At 49.9% G+C, this 15,172-nt stretch overlaps 1 protein-coding gene across 1 annotated transcript; it reads right to left on the minus strand.

The window, feature by feature from the left end:
• Window positions 1–179: 179 nt before the first annotated feature.
• Window positions 180–14,444, minus strand: aqp11 (aquaporin 11). Its single transcript, XM_070892551.1, has 3 exons — window positions 13,179–14,444; window positions 7,659–7,775; window positions 180–2,570 (listed from the first exon to the last, which is right to left on the minus strand). The coding sequence occupies exons 1-3, from the start codon at window positions 13,789–13,791 to the stop codon at window positions 2,479–2,481; spliced, it is 822 nt and encodes a 273-aa protein (XP_070748652.1). The 5' UTR covers window positions 13,792–14,444; the 3' UTR covers window positions 180–2,478.
• Between the last annotated feature and the right edge of the window lie 728 nt (window positions 14,445–15,172).

Here is a 15,172-nt window from a genome sequence, read left to right on the forward strand (position 1 = left end):
ATTCTCAACCAGGAACATTGGCGCAAAGTGTGGGCACACTTGGCTTAGTGAATAAACTCCATTGTCCACAAGACAGCAGCTGTCCATCAACTCAAATCACTTTGGTCATAATGGTCATTCAACCCAACATTGGCCAGGAACTGGCCAGTAAGTGGATACAATGGGCAACGTAGGCGGGATTAAACTTAATCAATTTTAAAACCTTTATTTATTTATACATCAACATTTCTCCACAATATCAAAGAATGTTCCTTTAATCGGAATGTGCTATGGAAATATCGAAAGTAAATCAGGAACTAGTAAGCAGACGATCTTATCCGAACCAAATTAACGCCTTCCAGCGCAATCCCTCACACCCAGAGTCACCCCATCCCTGCCAACGCTGCCTTTCCCAAATAGACGGATTAATGAAGTTCTTCATTTACCCAGAATTCATGCACCGGACGGCTTGTGAAACAGATTTTCATATTGCTACCCGAGAAATACTTTCTCCACCCCCACACCCTCACAAGGTGCTGACTCAGGCTGGTCTATAGTTCCGTGGGCATCAAAGCCTGCTGGTACTTGGCCTTCTGGCCAAGCGGCCATTCTGTGTGCGTGGGCAACTGACCAGCCCAGCCCAGCCCTGTCCTCTCACGCTCTCTGCACGTGCACGCTTTCAGCAAGGGAATCACTGGATGGCCATCGGGACTTTGTCCTGTCTCTCCGTAGCTCAGAAACGCAGCAGTCCAACCAACATCTACTGACTCAGCACCGACCAGCCAACCACAAAGCATATTCACCTGTTGCACCATCGGATGAGTCTGACTCTTCACGTTCCTGAATAGAATTAAACAAATGCTGAGAGGAAGTTTCTCCTCGTGGGGGAATCTAGAACTCGGGGGCATAGTCTCAGAATAAGGGGGTCGCCCATTTAAAACTGAGATGAGGAGGAATTTCTTCTCTCAGAGGGTCGTGAATCTTTGGAACTCTCTGCCCCAGAGAGCTGTGGAAGCTGGGACATTGACTATATTTAAGGTGGTTTGACTGATTGTTGAACAATAAGGGAGTAAAGGGTTATGGGGAGCGGGCAGGGAAGTGAAGTTGAGGATCAGATCAGCCATGATCTTATTGAATGGCGGAGCAGGCTCGAGGGGCCGAATGGCCCACACCTGCTCCTATTTCTTCTGGTATTAAATGCAGCCCCCTCCTTTGTTGAGAACGCGAATCTCCTTTGCACATATCAGAGGATGACTGAATAAATGAACAAAAAATATTCAAAGTTTTTTTTTTAAAACGTTATGACACAGGAGAGGGTCTGAATCTTTAAGATGCTGGTGTTCATTTTGAGAGTTTTGATTGCCATGTCCCAGTGTTCATTAGATTCAGTGAAAGAAGAAAACCCTCAGCGATCAAAGTTATTCGGGCCATCCGGGCTCACAAGCCTCATGGGTGCACTGAAGGATAAAGGTCGTCCTCCCAGTAAGTTTTGTCAGCATTATGCCCGTTGCACCATGAGTTTATTTAAAAAAATACTTATTCCTTCTTATTTAAAATGAGGTATTTTGAACCCCATCAGACGGAGAGGGCAGACACACAGGGTGCGCGGACTGACTTACCCCTAGCCCTGTACCAGCGCAGCACTAAAGTTAGCCGCGAGAGTAGTTCAGTGCCAACTCCCCGTGTTTGTCCCTCCGTGAGACGGGACTGGCAGCAGAAGGCACAGAACCATCTCGCGCCACTGTACCCTGCTGCTAAAATGTCCGAACCGACTGCCCAGTGTTACTGCTGCCCCCGTTTTGACTGACTGGATCAATTTGACTGATTGGAACAATGGAGTGCGTCAATGCTGGGCTAGACATCAGCCAAGGCGACCCTAACAACATGTCTGCCCACCCCATAACACCGATGTTACTGGGGTTGGTCTACCTAAATCCAATGGCAAGCGCTTACTCTGTTACCTGTTCTACACCCAGAGCATTTTATTAAATCGGTAAGTCTATTTCTTGGGCTGGCTGAGCATTTAGTGTCTCCAGCCCTAAAATGAAATGAATCAAATTCACTTTTTAAAAAAAAACAAGATATATTCTTCACTTGCAACAACGTTGTAACTGCTGGTGTGATTCATGTTCAGTCCACCCTCTCTTGCCCTGTCAGACAATCCTTCCCCAAGGCAGTGCCCCCCGATACCATCAACACACGGACTTTAAAAATCAACAGAACAAAACCAATTTATCCTGAGCTTCCCTTCAAACTATTGCTTTTGTTTTTTAAAATGGAGTCCTGAAAGAGATGCTCCCTCTTTAAAAATGAGACACAAATCTCAATTGATTAATATTGTTTGTTACAGACCCTCATGACTCAAAGTCCCAGTTGAAAATTGGAAGAAAAAGATTAATTCTCATAACGTTAACAGCCTCCCCCTCCCTTCGAACATCTCCAGACGACAAGGTGGTCCGCAGTTCATTCACACAACTCCACTGCAGTCGGGCTGCCCCTTCAGTCTCTCTTCTCGCTCTCCTCCTGATATTCCGTCTCCGCATCGCTAGGTACCGATCTATTGTCAAACATCAGCACAGCTGTCACTGTACCTGGAGGAATGGGGGAGACACAAGAGGAGCGAATGAGGCAGCAGCACACAACCGAAGGTTTTAGTCTCCAGACTGTTCAAGGTGGCTGGCTGGGTGGTGCAATACTGCGGTGTCAGCCCTGGCTCAGTGGGTAGCATCTCTCGCCCCCGCGTCAGAAAGTTGTGGGTTCAGGAAAATCATTTGCGTCAGATTTTGCTCGGGCTCCTTGGTGCCTGCTCCGCTAACCGGGCCCTGCTCTAACCGGGCCCCGCTCTAACCGGGCCCCGCTCTAACCGGGCCCCGCTCTAACGGGCCCTGCTCTAACCGGGCCCCGCTCTAACCGGGTCCCGCTCTAACCAGGCCCCGCTCCCACCCTCGCCCTGCTCCCACCCCGCCCCGCTTTGCGACGGTGATTGGCGAGTTGGTGGTGTGCGATGGTACTATCGGTGACCCATTCTATCACTTCACTGACGATTGAGAACAGGCAGGGATGGGGTACGTGGCCAATCTCCCACTTGGTTGGATAGATGCCAGTGTCATAACTCTACCGGTACCACTTGGCCGGGGAATACCGAACCAGATCCTGGTCTGTACTGAGTCAGATAATGACCCATCTAATAATCTCAACCCCGGACCAGCAGTTAGGGAACCACAACCGACCTCAGCCCTCGTGCTGCAGTGCAAACTTACCCGGCAACATGGCAGCTATGGGAAAATTTATTGCAACAGGAACTGTAGCCATCTGAGAACTTCCTGAACCGGGAGCGATGCCTTTACAGAGGTTTGCTGCCCACTTTTCTGAAGATGGCGGCTGGGTGGGGTACACAGTTCCTGTGGCAATAAATGTTCCCATAAAATGGCCGTACTCCATGCGCAAACAGACTGCGAATGTTTGCAGGCTCCTTAGCCACAGAATGCGACCCATGTTCCCCATCTGATGACCCCTACATGAATGGTCACATGTCAACAGGGGTAACTGGATGACGATCATGTGGGGGGGGGGGGGGGGAAATTGTGTCTGATTTCTCCCATCTCCCCTTCCACAATTCATAAAAATTTACAGCACGGAAGGAGGCCATTTCGGCCCATCGTGTCCGTGCCGGCCGACCAAGAGCTATCCAGCCTAATCCCACTTTCCGGTGCTCGGTCCTTGGCCCTGCAGGTTACGGAACTTCAAGTGCACATCCAAGTACTTTTTAAAAATGTGATGAGGGTTTCTGCCTCTACCACCCTTTCAGGCAGTGAGTTCCAGACCCCCACCACCCTATGGGTGAAAAAAGTTCTCCTCAAATCCCGTCTAAACCTTCGACCAATTACTTTAAATTTATGCCCCCTGGCTATTGACTTCTCTGCTAAGGGAAATAGGTCCTTCATATCCACTCTATATATATGGCATCAGCTAATTCAACAGCCTTCGGATCTGTACAGTTTAGTCCTGCAACATGCAACTTATTCAACCCCCACCCACAACCGATCATGAAGCAGTCTTACCAAGTAAAAAATACAACAATCTGTCGCTAAAATAACTTGCATTTAACATAGTACAATGTCCCACGGCGCATCACAGGAGCATTATCAAATAAAGTTTGGCAGCGAGCCACATAAGGAGATATCAGGACAGATGACCAAAAGCTTGGACAAAGAGCATCTTTAAGGAGAAGGGAGATTTATGGAGGGAATTCCAGGGCTTAAGGCCTCGGCAGCTGAAGGCACGGCCGCCAATGGTTGAGCGATTAAAATCGGAGATGCTCAAGAGGCCAGAGTTGGAGGAGCGCAGAGATCTCGGGGGCGGGAGGAGGTTACAGAGATAGTGAGGGGGCGAGGCCGTGGAGGGATTCGAAAACAAGAATGAGAATTTTAAAATTGAGACGTTGCCAGATCGGGAGCCAATGTCGGTTGTAATCACACATTTCCTTCTGGAAGCTAGCCAAGCCCGAGCTGGATTTAGAACGTGTATAATAACAGCGGTTCAAGAAGGCGTGTCACCACCACCATTCTTGTGCCAATGAGGGGGTTGGGCAACAAATTCTAGCCTGGCCAGCGACGCCCACATCCCACAAATTAATTTTTAATAAAGCGCCTTGGGACAGTTTTATTCTTCTATGTTAAATGCAAGTTGTGTGGCTTTTATCAACAAGGCATGAGTGCCTTCCCCCAGCCCCCCCTCCCCTTCGTCCCTGCAAGGCAATGTTTAGCTTCCCTTCACAAATTGAGATTCCTACTTCATTCCGTATCAACAAGAACTTAGGGATGCATGCAATAAAGGTACAGCAGTTATCATGGGCGACTTTAAGCTACATATAGATTGGGCTAACCAAACTGGTAGCAATACGAAGGAGGAGGATTTCCTGGAGTGTATTAGGGATGGTTTTCTAGACCAATATGTCGAGGAACCAACTAGAGGGCTGGCCATCCTAGACTGGGTGATGTGTAAGGAGACGGGACTAATTAACAATCTTGTTGTGCGAGGCCCCTTGGGGAAGAGTGACCATAATATGGTAGAATTCTTTATTAAGATGGAGAGTGACACAGTTAATTCAGAGACTTGGATCCTGAATTAAGGAAAGGTAACTTCGATGGTATGAGGCGTGAATTGGCTAGAATAGACTGGCGAGTGATACTTAAAGGGTTGACGGTGGATAGGCAATGGCAAACATTTAAAGATCACATGGATGAACTTCAACAATTGTACATCCCTGTCTGGAGTAAAAATAAAGCGGGGAAGGTGGCTCAACCGTGACTAACAAGGGAAATTAAGGATAGTGTTAAATCCAAGGAAGAGGCATATAAATTGGCCAGAAAAAGCAACAGACCTGAGGACTGGGAGAAATTTAGAATTCAGCAGAGAAGGACAAAGGGTTTAATTAGGAGGAGGAAAATAGAGTATGAGAGCAAGCTTGCAGGGAACATAAAAACTGACTGCAAAAGCTTCTATATATATGTGAAGAGAAAAAGATTAATGAAGACAAATGTAGGTCCCTTGCAGTCAGAATCAGTTGAATTTATAATGCAGAACAAAGAAATGGCAGACCAATTGAACAAATGCTTTGGTTCTGTCTTCATAACCTTCCAGAAATACTAGGAGACCGAGGGTCTAGTGAGAAGGAGGAACTGAAAGAAATCCTTATTTGTCAGGAAATTGTGTTAGGGAAATTGATGGGATTGAAGACTGATAATTCCTCAGGGCCTGATAGTCTGCATCCCAGAGTACTTAAGGAAGTGGCCCTAGAAATAGTGGATGCATTGGTGATCATTTTCCAACAGTCTATTGACTCTGGATCAGTTCCTATGGACTGGAGGGTAGCTAATGTAACACCACTCTTTAAAAAAGGAGGGAAAGAAAATGGGAAATTATAGACCGGTTAACCTGACATTAGTAGTGGGGAAAATGTTGGAATCAATTATTAAAGATGAAATATCAGCCCATTTGGAAAGCAGTGACAGGATCGGTCCAAGTTAGCATAGATTTATGAAAGGGAAATCATGCTTGACAAATCTTCTAGAATTTTTTGAAGATGTAACTAGTAGAGTGGATAAGGGAGAACCAGTTGATGTGGTGCATTTTGACTTTCAAAAGGCTTTTGACAAGGTCCCACATTGTTGTGCAAAATTAAAGCACATGGTATTGGGGGTAATATACTGACGTGGATAGAGAACTGGTTGGCAGACAGGAAGCAGAGAGTCGAGATAAACGGGTCCTTTTCAGAATGGCAGGCAATGACTAGTGGAGTGCCGCAGGGCTCAGTGTTGGGACCCCAGCTCTTTACAATATACATTAATGATTTAGATGAAGGAATTGAGAGTAATATCTCCAAGTTTGCAAATGACACTAAGCTGGGTGGCGGTGTGAGCTGTGAGGAGGATGCTAAGAGGCTGCAGGGTGACTTGGACAGGTTAGGTGAATGGGCAAATCCATGGCAGATGCAGTATAATGTGGATAAATGTGAGGTTATCCACTTTGGTGGCAAAAACATGAAGGCAGAATATTATCTGAATGGCAGCAGATTAGGAAAAGGGAAGGTGCAATGAGACCTGGGTGTCATGGTACATCAATCATTGAAGGTTGGCATGCAGGTACAGCAGGCGGTAAAGAAGGCAAATGGCATGTTGGCCTTCATAGCGAGGGGATTTGAGTATAGGAGCAGGGAGGTTTTACTGCAGCTGTACAGGGCCTTGGTGAGGCCTCACCTGGAATATTGTGTTCAGTTTTGGTCTCCTAATCTGAGGAAGGATGTTCTTGCTATTGAGGGAGTGCAGCAAAGGTTCACCAGACTGATTCCAGGGATGGCAGGACTGACATATGAGGAGAAACTGGATCGACTGGGCCTGTATTCACTGGAGTTTAGAAAATTGAGAGGGGATCTCATAGAAACATATAAAATTCTGACGGGACTGGACAGGTTAGAGGCAGGAAGAATGTTCCCGCAGTTGGGGAAGTCCAGAACCAGGGGCCACAGTCTAAGAATAAGAGGTAAGCCATTTAGAACTGAGATGAGGAGAAACTTCTTCACTCAGAGAGTTGTTAACCTGTGGAATTCTCTACTGCAGAGAGTTGTTGATACCAGTTCGTTAGATATATTCAAGAGGGAGTTAGATATGGCCGTTTTAAAACAGAGATGAGGAAGAATTTCTTCTCTCAGAGGGTTGTAAATCTGTGGAATTTGCTGCCTCAGAGAGCTGTGGAAGCTGAGTCATTGAATAAATTTAAGACAGAGATAGACAGTTTCTTAACCGATAAGGGAATAAGGGGTTATGGGGAGCGGGCAGGGAAGTGGAGCTGAGTCCATGATCAGATCAGCCATGATCTTATTGAATGGCGGAGCAGGCTCAAGGGGCCTTATGGCCTACTCCTGCTCCTATTTCTTATGTTCTTATCTTATGTTCTTATTGAATAGGGATACATCTTTACAGATGATGAACACTCATTGATAAGCTCAATAATCTCAGTAACCATAACCTAAGACACAGAAAAAGTAAAAAATACAAGGACTGGTTTCATGTTTCCTTCTTGCATATCTGAAGTTACCAGACAGCCAAATCAAACACCAGAGGGTCCTGCCCGAAACTACGCACCTTTTCCCACCCCCGCACGCTCCCATGTCTCCTTACCCAGTAAGGGTCCCAGCCAATAAACAAAGCTGTACTGGAGAAAGGTGTTTCCTTCGCAGTTGAAGGTGATGGAATAAGCCAGCGCGGGGTTAAACACAGCCCCAGTCAGGTCTCCAGCTGTACAACACAAAGATGGAAATCAATACATGTTATCCAAAAGCATCACAAGAACTATTAGGAGGGAAAGGCCATCAGGCTCAAACTTGGGCTACATTTTCGGACTTTGTACGGCTCGGTGTCAATTTTTTTTTCATGTTATAACACTCCTCTGCACATTTGGGGGTCAGAATCCACAGCCTTCTGATTCCGGGACAGGAACGTCAGCGTATCCAGGGTTTTTGGACGCCTGGTCTCGGCCGAGATGAGAAGGTGCTGGAGCCTTTAAAATTTACTTCAGTGTCGCTCGGATAGGAAGAGACATTTGTTCCAAGTCCCCCTCGCCCCATTCCTTCACAGCACACAGTGCTAATTGGGGGCAAACAGGCTATAATCTCCCCCCACCCCATCCCTTCACAGCACACAGTGCTAATTGGGGGCGAACAGGCTATAATCCCCCCCACCTCATCCCTTCACAGCACACAGTGCTAATTGGGGGCAAACAGGCTATAATCTCCCCCCACCCCATCCCTTCACAGCACACAGTGATAATTGGGGGCGAACAGGCTATGATCCCCCCCACCCCATCCCTTCACAGCACACAGTGATAATTGGGGGCGAACAGGCTATAATCTCCCCCCACCCCATCCCTTCACAGCACACAGTGATAATTGGGGGCGAACAGGCTATAATCTCCCCCTCCCCCCCATCCCTTCACAGCACACAGTGATAATTGGGGGCGAACAGGCTCTAATCTCCCCCTCCCCCCCATCCCTTCACAGCACAGTGCTAATTGGGGGCGAACAGGCTATAATCCCCCCCCCCCCACCCCACCATTATATTCAGCCGCTGCTTACCTTGCACGCTCACTCATGAAGAACTCCTTCATACAAGATTGGGAGGGAAAAATAAAGACAGAAAGCCTGGACTCACCCTCCGATGTAATGCAGCATGAATCTGCTCTCACAGATCCCAGGATGAATCCCTGCTGCAGAGCAACACAACACGGCGTATTTTTGTCATATTTTTGTCATTGATTGTCCTTTGTGAACACACAATGCTGGGATTTTTGTTAACCATACATTAACTGCAAAGGGAGGTCCTGTTGCAACTGTACAGGGTATTGGTGAGGCCGACCTGGAGTACTGCGTGCAGTTTTGGTCGCCTTACTTAAGGAACGATATACTGGCTTTGGAGGGGGTACAGAGACGATTCACTCGGCTGATTCCGGAGATGAGGGGGTTACCTTATGATGATAGATTGAGTAGACTGGGTCTTTACTCGTTGGGAGTTCAGAAGGATGAGAGGTGATCTTATAGAAACATTTAAAATAATGAAAGGGATAGACAAGATAGAGGCAGAGAGGTTGTTTCCACTGGTCGGGGAGACTAGAACTAGGGGGCACAGCCTCAAAATACGGGGGAGCCAATTTAAAACCGAGTTGAGAAGGAATTTCTTCTCCCAGAGGGTTGTGAATCTGTGGAATTCTCTGCCCAAGGAAGCAGTTGAGGCTAGCTCATTGAATGTATTCAAATCACAGATAGATAGATTTTTAACCAGTATGGGAATTAAGGGTTACGGGGAGCGGGCGAGTAAGTGGAGCTGAGTCCACGGCCAGATCAGCCATGATCTTGTTGAATGGCAGAGCAGGCTCGAGGGGCTAGATGGCCTACTCCTGTTCCTAATTCTTATGTTCTTATGTTAAGACAGGCAGCTAAAAGAAAGCGTGGCTAAAAATAAGCACTCCCCTCTAAACTGCCTGCCAACGACTTTAAATCGATGTCCCCTGGTTAATGACCCCTCTGCTAGGGGAAATAGGTCCTTCCTATCCACCCTCTTTTTTAATTCGTTCACGGGATGTGGGCATCGCTGGCAAGGCCGGCATTTATTGCCCATCCCTAATTGCCCCTTGAGAAGGTGGTGGTGAGCCGCCTTCTTGAACCGCTGCAGTCCGTGTGGTGAAGGTGCTCCCACAGTGCTGTTAGGGAGGGAATTCCAGGATTGTGACCCAGGGACGATGAAGGAACGGCCGATACATTTCCAAATCAGGATGGTGTGTGATTTGGAGGGGAACGTAGAGGTGATGGTGTTCCCATGTGCCTGCTGCCCTTGTCCTTCTAGGTAGTAGAGGTCGCGGGTTTGGGAGGTGCTGTCGAAGAAGCCTTGGTGAGTTGCTGCAGTGCATCTTGTAGATGGTACACACTGCAGCCACGGTGCGCCGGTGGTGGAGGGAGTGAATGTTTAAGATGGTGGATGGGGTGCCAATCAAGCGGGCTGCTTTGTCCTGGATGGTGTCGAACTTATTGAGTGTTGTAGGAGCTGCACTCATCCAGGCAAGTGGAGAGTGTCCCCTCACACTCCTGACTTGTGCCTTGTAGATGGTGGAAAGACTTTGGGGAATCGAGATCCCTCATAATTTTATACACCTCAATCAAGTCTTCTGTCAGTCTCCTCTGCTCCAAAGAAAAACAATCCCAGGGCTACTGAGGGAATGGTCAGCCATGATCATATTGAATGGTGGTGCAGGCTCGAAGGGCCAAGTGGCCTGCTCCTGCACCTATTTTCTATGTTTCCAATCTTTCCTCATAGCTAAAATTCTCCAGTCCCGCCATCATGCTCTGTACCTTCTCCAGTGCAATCTCCTGTAATGTGGTGACCATAACTCACGCACTTTGTCGTCTAGTGAACACAACAGCGGACACACGGGCTGCTCCAGGACTTCCTGCGGGGCTTGGGTCCAGCTTCCCTACACTTCACGCATACAAATGCTCCAGGGGTTTATAATGAATGCTTTCAGGTCTGCACTGAACCAGCTTGAAATGTGCAGCGCGCTGTTCGGATGAGATATTAAACCGAGGCCCCGTCTGCTCTCTCAGGTGGATGTAAAAGATCCCACAACCACTATTTTGAAGAAGAGCAAAGGGAGTTATCCCCGGTGTCCTGGCCAATATTTATACCTCAATCAACATCACTAAAACAGATTGTCTGGTCATGATCACATTTCTGTTTGTGGGAGCTTGCTGTGCACAAATAATTTTTCCTACATTGCAACAGTGACTAGACTTCAAAAAGTACTTCATTGGGCTGCAAAGCGCTTTGGGACGTCCTGAGGGTGTGAAAGGCGCTATAGAAATGCAAGTCTTCCTCCCTTACAAGAATGATGGGCGGGGGGAGGGGAAATGAAAAATCCACAGGAATGAGCGCAGCAGCCTAACATCCTTCAAAAACAGACTTTAACCCTTCAGCTAGTTTATCTTCAACCTTACGCAATAACTTAAAACTGTTAACCAACATGTTTCCCCCTTGCTGCACAATTTACAATTGAAACCGTACCAAAGTATATATATATTTTTTTTAAACATGAAAATTAATTTTTACCAGTAATTTTTTTTTCAGTTTCACAAGGAATTCATTTTCTTTTTACAAATACCAATTTTCCAATTTAAATTTTGTTAGGCAAGGGTATTCAGGGTTACGGAACCAATACGGGTACATGGAGTTAAAATACAGATCGATCTGAAATGCAGAACAGTCTCGAAGGGCTGAATGGTCTACTCCTGTTCCGATGTTTCCCCCCTCTTCCTGAGGGCGTAAACACCTCCCAGCGCTCGAACACCTCACACAAGTGGAAATTCTTTGTTTCAGACTAGAATGTGTCAGTGGGCTATTCGACTACTGCAGCCTCGCCCGACACCCGCTCGCATACTCTTCCAATAGGGGTGGCTGTCTAGGACTGGGAAAGCTGGCTGGGTTTCCCTCACATAGCCCAATGATGCTGGGGCACTCTGAATGAGGATCAGTTAACTCAGCACTTCTCCCGATTTCTTTATCCGGTGAACAGCCAGGCCACATAGACAAGGAAGGTGTTATACTCTCAACCATCAGCAAAGTGATGGAAGGCATCGTCAATAGTGCTGTCAAGCGGCACTTACTCACCAACAACCTTCTCGCCGATGCTCAGGTTGGGTTTCGCCAGGATCACTCGGCTCCAGACCGCATTACAGCCTTGATCCAAACGTGGCCAAAAGAGCTGAATTCCAGAGGTGAGGTGAGAGTGACTGCCCTTGACATCAAGGCAGCATTTGACCGAGTGTGGCATCAAGGAGCCCTAGTAAAATTGAAGTCAACAGGAATCAGGCAGGAATCCACTAGCTGGTGTCATACCTAGCACATACCTAGATGGTTGCGGTTGATGGAGGCCAATCATCACAGCCCCAGGACATCGCTGCAAGAGTTCCTCAGGGCAGTGTCCTAGGCCCAACCATCTTCAGCTGCTTCATCAATGACCTTCCCTCCATCATAGGGTCAGATGTTTGATGACTGCACAGTGTTCAGTTCCATTCACAACTCCTCAGATAATGGAGAAGTCCGTGCCCGCATGCAGCAAGACCTGGACAACATTCAGGCTGGGGCTGATAGGTGGCCAGTAACATTCACACCACACAAGTGTCAGGCAATGACCATCTCCAACCAGCGAGAATCGAACCACCTCCCCTTGACATTCACCAGTATTACCATCGCCGAATCCCCACCATCAACATCCTGGGGGTCAGCATTGACCAGAAACTTAACTGGACCAGCCACATAAATAGTGACAACAAGAGCAGGTCAGAGGCTTGGTATTCTGCTGCGAGTGTCTCACCTCCTGACTCCCCAAAGCCTTTCCATCAGTCAAGGCACCAGTCAGGAGTGCGATGGAATACTCTCCACTTGCCTGGATGAGCGCAGCTCCAACAACACTCAATAAGTTCGACACCATCCAGGACAAAGCAGCCCACTTGATCGACACCCCATCCACCACCTTCAATATTCACTCCCTCCACCACCGGCGCACCGTGGCTGCAGTGTGTACCATCTACAAGATGCACTGCAGCAACTCGCCAAGGCTTCTTCGGCAGCACCTCCCAAACCCACGATCTCTACCACCTGGAAGTTCCCCTCCAAGTCACACACCATCCTGACTTGGAAACATATCGGCCGTTCCTTCATCGTCGCTGGGTCACAATCCTGGAACTCCCTCCCTAACAGCACTGTGTGGGAGCACCTTCACCACACGGACTGCAGCGGTTCAAGGCGGCGGCTCACCACCACCTTCTCAAGGGGCAATTAGGGATGGACAATAAATGCCGGCCTTGCCAGCGATGCCCACATCCCGTGAACAAAAAAAAATACAAAATACAAGTTCTTTAACACGATCAACTTTGCATTTCTGAAGCGGCCTAGCGAGCCACTCCGTAGTCTCAAAGCGCTACCGATGGTTCAAGAACAAGGGTCCAGCTCCGTCTTCTCAGGCCAACTCGCCCGATGGGTGTGCCAGCTATGCCCACGTCCCGAGAAAATAAATCGACTGTTAACGGTGACGGAAAGACAGTCGGTGCCCTGTGCCCCCAGACGCAAGCGGTGGGAGCGCCGCGCGGTACCCACCTGCAAACACGAGGAAGGTGATCAGAGCAGCCACCGCGTGCATCTTGCGCCACGGCTGCAGGTGCTGAAACCTGAAGCTGGCGACCCTCAGGGCAAAGCCGCAGAGAAACTCCGCCACCAGCCCATTGCGGGTGTTCGCGTTGAGGGACGAGGTGCTGTGGTAGCCCAGCTGGTGGTGGTGCCAGTGCAGGTCTGACATGTCCAGGTACCAGACCATCTCGCACAGCCGCCGGGCCACCGAGGCGGCCCCGAACTGCGCCAGCACCTTGGAGGCCACCGCCCGCCCGCTGCTCTGCCCGCGCAGGTACTGCTCCAGACAGTTGATGGGGTTGCAGGTGGCGCTGCCGAAGGTGGCCAGGTGGACCAGGGTGATGAGGTAGGTGAAGGCCAGCCCCGCGTAGCGGCCGGGCAGCAGCCCCGAGCGGATCAGCAGCTGCAGCTCGTGGGTGCAGACGCAGAGCTGCAGGGTGGAGAAGAGCTCCGTCGCCACCTCCAGGGAGACCCTTCTCCTGCGCCCCCGGGGGTGCAGCAGCTCCTTGGCCGTCCGCCGCAGGACCTGGCACACCGTCACCGTGCCGGCCAGCACGCCCAGCGACACCAGGGTATCCTCCATCGCCCGCCGCGGGGCACAAGTGGCGGGGGGGGGGTGGGGGGGCAGGCCTGATGGGTGGGCTGTGGAAGAGGAGGACTCGCCTGATGGGTGAACCTGGGGTGTGGGCTCGCCTGATGGGTGAGCTGTGGAGGGGGGCTCACCGACTGGGTGGGTATGGGTTCGCCTGTTGGGCGAGCTGTGGAGGAGGGAGGACTCGCCTGATGGGTGAGCTGTGGCGAAGGGGGGGGTTCACCTGATGGGTGAGCCGGGGGTGTGGGCTCGCCTGATGGGTGAGCCGTGGAGAAGGGAGGGCTCGCCTGATGGGTGAGTGTGGGCTTGCCTGATGGGTGAGCCGGGGGTGTGGGCTCGCCTGATGGGTGAACTGTGGAGGAGGGGGGGCTCGCCTGATGGGTGAGCCGTGGAGGAGGGCGCCTCACCTGATGGGTGAGCCGTGGAGGAGGGTGCCTCACCTGATGGGTGAGCCGGGAGTGTGAGGGTATCCCGCTTGTATGAGCGGGTCTGGGGCCTCTGTGTCCCCCCTCCTCCCCGCTACCTGTCCGCAGGCCCGGTGCCTCTCCCCGAGCTCCGCTCCGACCGCCCCCGCTGCGTCAGTGACAGACTGCAGCCCGAGTGCAACAGAGCGGAGCCGCACTCAGGCAGTGCCACACAGCCAGCACGTGGAGGGCGGCGGGGGCGGGGCCGCTGCTGGGGGCGGGGTCTCTGCTGGAGGCGGGGCCAAGCCAAGGATGTAATGACTGGGGCTGGAGGGGAAGGGGAAAGGGAAATTACTGAGGGGAGCAGAATAGGGCTGGGTAGAAATAAAGAAAAGACAGACTTGCATTTATATAGCGCCTCTCACGACCACCGGACGTCTCAAAGCGTTTTACAGCCAATGAAGTACTTTTGGCGTGCAGTCACTGTTGTAATGTGGGAAACACGACAGGCAATTTGTGCACAGCAAGCTCCCACAAACAGCAATGTGGTAATAGAAACATAGAAAATAGGTGCAGGAGTAAGCTATTCGGCCCTTCGAGCTTGCACCATCATTCAAAATGATCATGGCTTATCATTGACCTCAGTACCCCTTCCCTACTATAATGACCCGATAATGTTTTTGTTATGTTGGTTGAGGGCTAAATATTGGCCAGGGTAGGGGCCAACGACTGGGGAGGGCAGAAAGGGGCTGGGTAGAGGGACAATTACTGGGAGGGTAGAATGAGGCTGGGTAGGGGGCAATTACTGGGGAGGGCAGAATAGGGTTGGGTAGGGGGGCAATCACTGGAAGGGACACCTGGGAAGTGGTAATTACTGGAGTTGGCGGGGCTACTAGTGCAACGGTGGGATAGAGGGCAACTACATAGGGTTTAGGACTGTGGAAAGGTAATTATGGGAATGCAGGACC

This window comes from Pristiophorus japonicus, chromosome 10 (assembly GCF_044704955.1).
Source record: "Pristiophorus japonicus isolate sPriJap1 chromosome 10, sPriJap1.hap1, whole genome shotgun sequence".
In the NCBI taxonomy this organism is placed as follows: domain Eukaryota; kingdom Metazoa; phylum Chordata; class Chondrichthyes; family Pristiophoridae; genus Pristiophorus; species Pristiophorus japonicus.